This window comes from Phoenix dactylifera, chromosome 17 (assembly GCF_051530095.1).
Source record: "Phoenix dactylifera cultivar Ajwa chromosome 17, Ajwa_hap1_PhDact_Kaust_v1.1, whole genome shotgun sequence".
NCBI classification, from domain to species: domain Eukaryota; kingdom Viridiplantae; phylum Streptophyta; class Magnoliopsida; order Arecales; family Arecaceae; genus Phoenix; species Phoenix dactylifera.
The window spans coordinates 17,015,001-17,023,476 of NC_143206.1; the positions used below are offsets into that span (position 1 = coordinate 17,015,001).

The 8,476-nt window shown below is 41.8% G+C and overlaps 1 protein-coding gene and 1 long non-coding RNA gene across 3 annotated transcripts in view; one reads left to right on the top strand and one right to left on the bottom strand.

The window, feature by feature from the left end:
- The window catches only part of LOC103706725 (uncharacterized), a 6,177-nt gene extending 1,505 nt beyond the window's left edge, over positions 1-4,672 (bottom strand). Inside the window, exons 1-3 of one of the 2 annotated variants that reach the window (XR_604013.6) lie at positions 4,257-4,672; positions 2,686-2,780; positions 1-2,114 (exon numbers count right to left, since the gene is read on the bottom strand). The exon at positions 1-2,114 is cut by the window's left edge and continues 1,505 nt beyond it. This is a non-coding gene — a long non-coding RNA (uncharacterized LOC103706725). Of the gene's footprint in view, positions 2,139-2,685; positions 2,781-4,256 lie in introns of both variants that reach the window. The other variant, XR_604015.6, reaches the window with a different exon arrangement.
- Positions 4,673-7,227: 2,555 nt separating this feature from the next.
- Positions 7,228-8,476, top strand: LOC103706724 (uncharacterized protein At5g39865). The gene has a single exon (XM_008790939.6). It carries the CDS (start codon positions 7,339-7,341, stop codon positions 8,104-8,106), a length of 768 nt encoding a protein of 255 aa, XP_008789161.4. The 5' UTR covers positions 7,228-7,338; the 3' UTR covers positions 8,107-8,476.

Sequence of the window (8,476 nt, forward strand, 5' to 3'; positions counted from 1 at the left end):
GGAGCGGCTTCGGGTGCGTGAAGGCCTGCTGGCGGTCCTCCTCTGGCTGGAGTCGGCGCCCAGGTTCCACCCGACCATGAAGGAGCTGCGGAGACCGGTTAGCCGCTGGATCATGGGGCTCCAGGAGGTCCTAGACGCGATGTTGGTAGTGTTGCCAAGCTCCAAGCCGTCAAGATTCTCACCGTCATAGCCGTAGCCCCAAGCCCCCGCTCGTCCATGGCAGTGGTGCCACCAGGTCCGCCCACTCTCCGGCCGCTTCGACCTCGTCGTCCCCGACCTCTTCTTCTTCAGCGAATCCACCACCCGTTCCCCCACCGCTCAGCACTCGCCCACCTCCTTGATGCCCTCGGTCTCTCCAAGATCTCCAACGTCGGAGAAATTATACCCTACACCGCCATAAGGTGTAGGGTCCAATTTCCCCACATCATGCCCGCTGGCGTGACCCGTGAAAGAAGTGCAAGGGGTGCTCCACTTCCATGTCGACGTTGGCCGGAAGGGACGGGTGTACCTTCCGCGCGAAAGAATGCGGCGGGTGATCCGGCGGTGGTCGCGCGACAAAAATAAAAAAAAGGAAGGTTAATCATTCTTTCGCGCGAAAGATGCAACCGAGTCCCTGTCCGGAAGGGTAACAGCTCGGAACCAGCATTCGAATACCGTTTGATCATGATCATACGGTCCCTCGCTTCTCGATTGCACGGAGAGTCATAACTGGCACTACTAACCAATTCTAATCGCTCTCAGTTTTCCAATAATAAAAAAAAAAGGAGACAACTACAGTATCGTTTCCTTTCTCAGACTAGAAAAATCAGAGAAGTGGGGAGGAAGAAAGAGAGGAGAAGTGATGGTACTTCCGTACTTGGCTGGGGCTTTTACATTGGGAAGGACGGTTTGGATCACTGATTGCTTTACCTTTCCATGCCTCGTTGATCTCTACCTGTTACGTTTAAGAGCACAGTACCAGTAACAAGATGAAAACCAGAGACAGAGAGAGGCTCTGGAAGATTCAAAAATTACCAGAAACGTGTGACATCATCTGCAGGTTAGAGAAATTATGAGAAGAAACATCAAGTTAATCTCGCACTCAGATGAGACAAATAAAGGGAGACACGGAGCAGCGAACGAACAGTAAAGAAGTTTAACCTTCCCCTCGTAGACGATCACCAGACCGCCTCAGAAAAGACGACACAGTCCAAGAGATAGAGTGTACCAAAAAAAAAAAGACACAGATAGAGGAGAAGAAAAAGGTTAACGAAACTAGAAAAGAGTTCTAACTGCTTGCCCGTGAGGATCCCCAGGAGCCGAAGGGCCATCCAAACGGAGAGATTCAGGATCTCCTCACTGCGATCAAAATTTTCATTAAAAATAGCAAAAAGGAGCTGAGATCGGAGAAATGTATGCAAGAGAAATCTCGGACGATGTGGAGCAGCCGACAAGGAGGAGGAGAAGCTCACCAGATTTTGATGATGTCTGGCTTACCGTGCTTCCGATTGATCTTGGTGTGCATCGTCGCCGCTATCGTAGAAATTTCCACTCAAATACAAGATATCTTCGAAACGGGACATAATGAAACGAGATCGAGAGGAGAGTTTAAGACTCACGAGATCTGGCCGAGAGGAGCTTTCCTCGCAAGAAGTTGATGGGAGAACATCTCCTCCCCCTAGAGTCTTTCGTGCCTCCTTGCTCCTTTTCGGTTCCTTAGCTCACCTCCGGAGCGCTAGCAAAGGAGGAGGAGGGCGATCGCTGAGATGAGATCGAAATGGGAGGAGGTTCCAATCAGAAGCTTAAGCTTGTGGAGTACGATAGTAGTGGGGGGCGAAATGGTCCAATAGAGAGGACAGATGCTGAGATGCGCCGGATGGGGCGGGGCAGATCGGAATACACCGCCGTCCCGCACGGCGCACGTGTGATGAGGGGGGAAAAAAAGGCGGGGGGGAGTAAGCATCGCGCCAATATATGGCACGTGCTAAGCCGATGCGTTGATCCAAGTGTCGGAAGTTCAGAGCTGTCGGTGTAGATCCGACGGTTGTGATTTAAGTATAAACTAAGACTGTTTACCGTCAAAGTATCCTCCTCATGTTGGTTGAAAAAGTGGCATCTTTGGTGATGGGACCATCCTGCTCAAGGATACAGGTTATTTCCTGAGGATATAACAACAAAATAATGCATTTGGGGAGGGGGAATTAAAGCACAACCCATCAAAAATGCATAGAAATATTGAAAAAGTATGTGAATAGCACAGATTCTTTCATCATGCAAAGTTATAAGTAGCACTAAAGTAATCCATATAATCCAGGAAACTGTTCCACTGATGTCCATTCATAGATTCATCAATGATTTCAACTTCAGGATTAGATTGTTTTAAGCCATTCTAAGAGTGCAAAAGGTTGCTGAGCTTAAATATTTCTGAACATACTTCATTTCAGTATGCCAGAGAATTTAATTAAGACCTATAATAGGTCTACAGCTTCCAATAAAAAAACCAAGGCAGCTTGAGTAACAACAGAACAGTTCACAGAAATCAATATTACAAGAAAAGACTTGATTAACCTCAGAGCAACTAAAAATATTACTGGTCAGTAAGAAAGGAAGAAATCTCTCTAATTTCTCAGTTTAATTACCTAAACTGAGATGTTTTTCCTTAAGTCAATCACGAAGATACGTTTATATCAAAGTGTATAAAATTACCCCTTGGTGTAGACCTTGAGAAGCAATAAGTGTTACTTTGGACCCATCTATCACTTGCTCCGACTTCAAACTCATTGAATCTGTGAGAACTTTCCCTGTGATCAAAGTATTTGAAATTATCAGCTTTCGCTATTCTGAAAGTTCGCACTGCTAGTTTTGCATTTATTTGCATCTACCTCATAATTAAGAAAGCTATCCCAAGATTCTACATTACTTCTTCAAAATAACTAAAACAAGCTAAGAGAGAGCATAAATTATCAACAAAGTGAATAACCATGCAATTCAATGGTAATTAATTGTGCAGCATTATTTAGTAACAGGACTTTAACAACAACAACAATAGACAATAGTGTCAAGCTTTGCGGTGTATGACTCTTTTTTTCCTAATAAATGCTTCTAAACAATATACCACACCAGTGTAGCACTACTAGCATAAGATAAACATATGAATAAATATATAAAGAAACCTTCACCTGATGTTTATGGATAGGCTTCTTCAACCATCTTTCATCGTTATTTATGATTTAAGGCTAGATTACAAATAAATACCAGCTTAGCAACATATGGTATAAGCAAGCAGATTCCCCTGACACTTTCAAAAATGGTTGTTTCAGCTTTGCATATATATCAGGAAAGATCATAGGTGTTATGGGAATTCTTCTCTTCATGGCAAACTGGATTAATAGACTATACTCATAAAGAATAACATGGTGAAAAAAAGAGCAATCTAACAAAGGTGATGAAAAGTCAAGATGCTCGGGTGATCATCCACAGCCCCAACATTTTATGGTTTAAATAACTTAAATCCATTTAAAGAGCATGACCTTCAACTTGGCTAGGAAATTAATCTGAACCTAAGACTACAGATTTAGAGACTTAATCAACGTAGACCTTTTCAGAGGCTTGAATCACAAATTCTTTTTCTATTGGCAAGACATCATTGCATTCAGATAAAAGTTTAAGGAAATAACAATATTCATGAAAATAACTTTAGAGTTGCAAGAAATGACGGTGTCAACTACCATTTCTTGAAGAAATAAAGCTTGCAAATTATTCCCGTTGGATGATTTCCAACCCTTTCAGAAACACTAATAGTTAACAGAGAACCCATTTATCTCACATTACGTCTGTTTGATCGTATACCGTAACATAAGGTACCAATCTACCTTGATAGCTCCAATACTCCACATTCTCATCCAAATACTTCTCCAATCCAAATATTCCACAAAAGAATTACTTCTCCTTCAACATGATTCCTCCAAATCAAAAATCCTCCCGAGTATCCACCAAGAATAACTTCTTGAATCTTCCATCAATTGATTCCGAAATCGGACATCCTACCAGATTGGTTCCAAGAACTCTAAATCTCATCGAACCAAGAACCCTAGATCGCAAAGAATGATAGAAAATCTAAATCTCATCAAAACAAGAAACCTAAGTTTCAAACACCAAGAAAATCTTCCCTGATTGGCTTCCTTCTAGGGCAAGATTTGATCTAGGGCAATGCAGAAAGATCGAAGAATTCGTGTAAAGAGAGGAGGGAGGGAGTGGAGAAGAGGGAGTGGGAGTACCTTCGAAGATAATTCGTCTAAAGTGGAATGCTTCCCCTCTTCCCTCCTCCTCTCTCTCTCTCTCTCATGTTCTTCTGGGAGCTCAACTCGCATTTGTTTTTTAGGAGTCTGGAAAAAGCGTTTGCCGACTTTAACAGGAGACTCATGTCAAAACTTAGTAATACGGTATTTTATAGGGGGTTGCCTTAAATAGATTTATAATTTTCCAGCTGACTTTAAGAAAAAGCCGTCGCTGAACGTAAGCATGTTAACAAGAAAACTTGACCCCGGGTTCTTTTTTTTTTTTTTTGACTGATGTTAAATTAAATACAGTGTTATGCTTGAGTATTTACAAACAAGCTCGTTAATGAACAAACGTATGATAAGAGTAGGTGCCAATTGATGGAAAGTTGGAAGCATTGCAAACGACAAATTAGGTCTGGTTCATTTTACAAAAAGCATTATGTTCCAAAGCGTGCATATGTACATGGAAAACTTGACCCCCCCCCCCCCCAAAAAAAAAAAACAAAACAAGGAAGGACATGGTGATTGCTAGGTTGCTCCTTGAGAAATTCCATGTTGGAAGTTCTTCTTTGGAAAAAAGAGTCATTTTCTATCTTGCATCTTGGGAAAATTAAAGATGGCAATTGTCAATTAAGATTAGGTTCAATAGACGATGCAAGAGGAAAACTAAATCATGAAAAAATATCAGCAATTCTAGTAAGAGACGTATGGATAGTTTGTTGTCATAGCACTCCTCCAAATAAGATACAAAGTTTAAACAAAGCTAGCTAACTTAAATATAAATAGAACCACTTAAGGCCCAAAATTAAATTTTACAATGCATTGTTAGATATATGAAATGGATATAGTCAGGGTTAAGAATATTGTAATTGAGCATGAATAAATTACATGGAAAGGACAATGTATACTTGTGATCTCATATATTTTAATTTTGGGAAGAAAGATTTCCATGGGCAATAGATTATACAACGAAGGTAGCTCTCTTCCGAATCTCTCCAACTCTTCTCTTTAAGCCCTAATGAAGGTGGGATTTAAACCAAATTTCTAGTAATGTAACTATATATACTTTATGCTTTTTTTTAATTATATTAATGATTGAGAGCTAAGCTAAGAAGAGTATAATTTCTAAAGAAAGAGCTCGTGGACAAAATGTTCAATATCTCTTGCTTTATAATAGTAGAGTTTTGTTTTTAAGCTACTTAAGTTAAACCTGTCTAGGTGAGGCCTAACATCTCCAATGAAATTCAATATGGATTTGCTAACACATGGAAAAAAATAATAATTTACTTTCTTTAGAGTTTCTGCATGAGGGCTGAAAGGGGTCGAATAATATCAACTATATCCAAATCTATTTTCGAATATAGATATGGGTACTTTTTTTTTTGTTCATGGAAATATAGATTCAGATAACTATCTATAAATTTTGTCATTTTTAAATTCGAATCTGGATATCTAATAAATTCCAAAAAAGGTTATATCTAAATAATTTTGCTCTCATGCCTAAAAACAAGTATTTGACCTGCTGCTTGGATAACAACCACTAAACCACTGGGCCACATCATTCAACTTTATTTACAATGATGGTTTATTTTCTTTATTGAAATTTCAATCATGTGATTAAGAGTTATTTAACGTATCTTATGATATTTCATATGTTAATATTTTATTATTTTTATAAACAATCAATCCTTTCACTTGATTAAAAAATATATAATACACATTCCTACATTTGCATATATTTTTTCCAAGCTTTCTAATAAATAGATAATTCATGATCATCTTTTATATATGTTGCAATTAAATAGTAATGGTGGTATTTAATGCACTAATGACCTAACAAGTTGATCTCTATGTAGGTTTAATAACTATGCCTTAGACCATACCTAGCTATTCATGCATCATGTCCAATCTAGATAGTGGATTCCATTCCCATCTTTTATAATTATATCATTTAACTCTTTTTTAATCAATTATCCTATCTATGATATCTTTCAATTTCTTTAACCTTTTTATTAATTTATTATTTCTAAATGTGTGTTATACGTGTCCAGTTGCTAAGATCTTATATCACTAACTTACATCATCCTATCTCTTAAACACATAATTATCAGAACTCACTAGATTCTACCTCTAGCGTCATTTGTTGGTTCTTGTGGATATTTTAAATCCATCATACCTCTATTAATTTCTATACCTCAATTGTCAATTAGATGACATGTTTAAAAAAAAAAATACCCATCTCTCATCAATGCAAACCTCTTATTCTCTTATCTTTCAAAGCCTTGCATTAACTTATAATTTCTAAACATGTGTTACACCTGTCCAGTTACTAATATCTTATATAACTAATTGATGTCATCCTATCTCTCAAACAAATAATTATCAGAACCCACTAGATTCTGCCCCTAGTGTCATCTATTGGTTCCTGTGAGTTTCCTAAACCAACAACTAGCCACCAGAGTTCTCACTTTTCAGGCTTCATTTAGGCCATTCCATAACCAAGGACCTTCTTTCCTTATTTTTCTAGGCAGATTCATGCCCTATGCCTGATCTTCTGTCAAGGGGATTGTGTCAATCTTCCATCGACAAAGGGGATTCAAGTTAAGTCAAGCATTAATTCCCCATTTGTCCCCCTTCGACACCCCAAAAACTGGCCTGATCCTCCACATCAGCACAATAATTACCATCCTTCTGCAGCTGAAGCAAGCCTTTAAATCACCTCCACAAGCCCCTCCCAGTACATGCCAACGAAATGGTAGAAAAGCAAACAATTCGGTTGACCCCGTCTCCAAATCCTCCTCCTCTAGCCTCTCCTCTTCAAAAAACCACCTTTAACCAACCAATCAAAAGCGCTCCTCCTCCTCGGCCCCACTAAAATTAGCTTTGCAGCCTCAAAGGTTTAAACCGCCGGGAAGCGAAACTATACTTCCCGATGATAAAATTAGGAAAAATTAAGGGAAAAGGGTGAAACCTTGGCCCCACCCACTCTTCCGCGCGATCCCCTCCCCTCCCCTCCTCCGATTCGCTCTCACTCTCTCCCTCTCACGCGGCCATCCTCCCCATTCCCTCACCCGTGAAGATGTGGCCGCCGTGGGGTAGGATCCTTCGCGGCAAAGACGCCACCTCTTCCCCCTCCTCCGCCCCCTCCAAGCATCCCCTCTCCCGCTCTTCCTCCATAACCTCCTTCAAAGACATCCACACCCTCGTCGCTGAGGGGTCAGGCTCCAGCCCCGCCTCCGCCGCCATCGTGAAGGCGGCCCCGGTCTTCCACCGGGTCCGGTCGGCGTACGCTGCCCTCCGATCAGCCTCCGTCCCGAAATCCTACGGCCTCCCATCGAGGGAGGAGAAGCGGATCGTGCTCTACTTTACCTCCCTCCGGGTGCTCCGCAAGACCTTCGAGGATTGCTGCGCCGTTCGATCCATCCTTCGCGGCTTCTGCATCGCGATCGACGAGCGGGATTTGTCGATGGATGCGGGGTTCCTCGCGGAGCTGAAGGGGATCCTCGGCCAGCGGCAGCTCAGCCTCCCCCAGGTCTTCATCGGCGGCCAGTACATCGGTGGCGCCGACGAGATCCGGCAGCTCCATGAGGCCGGCGAGCTCAAGAAGTATATGGAGGGGGTCCCGTTGGCGGCCGCCGGCGCCTGCAAGGGCTGCGGCGGGATCCGGTTCATTTTGTGCCAGACTTGCAACGGGAGCCATAAGGTGTACACCGAGAAGTCTGGGTTCCAGAGCTGCGCCGCCTGCAACGAGAACGGCATCGTCCGATGTCCCGATTGCCGCTCCCCCGCCGTCTGGCCGATTGGAGAGATGAGGATAGATCAGAGATCTATGCAGCCATGCCCATGAGAGAGGGCTATATACAGACAGGAGAGGCGTATGCTACAAGGGGGAAGCGACAAATCGCGAGTTCTGAAAGGTTTTATTTGTTTCATCAAACCCCTGCTTCTTCTTGTCTTGCCTTCGTTTTTTTTTGGGGGGGGGGGGGGGGGGGGGGGAAGGAATATATAGAAGAAGAGGAAGGGACCTTGGGGGATTTCCCTTTGGAAACTATCGTTTGGAGTTTTGAATTCCTCTTCTGCTACTTTATTGAAATTTGTAATGTACTAAATGTTGTAAGATAGGGACAAACAGACCATTTCTCTTCTTTTACTTTGTCTCCCTTTGAAAATGTTTGTAAATCTAAAAAATTATGATATTTGATAAGAGGATCATGTTA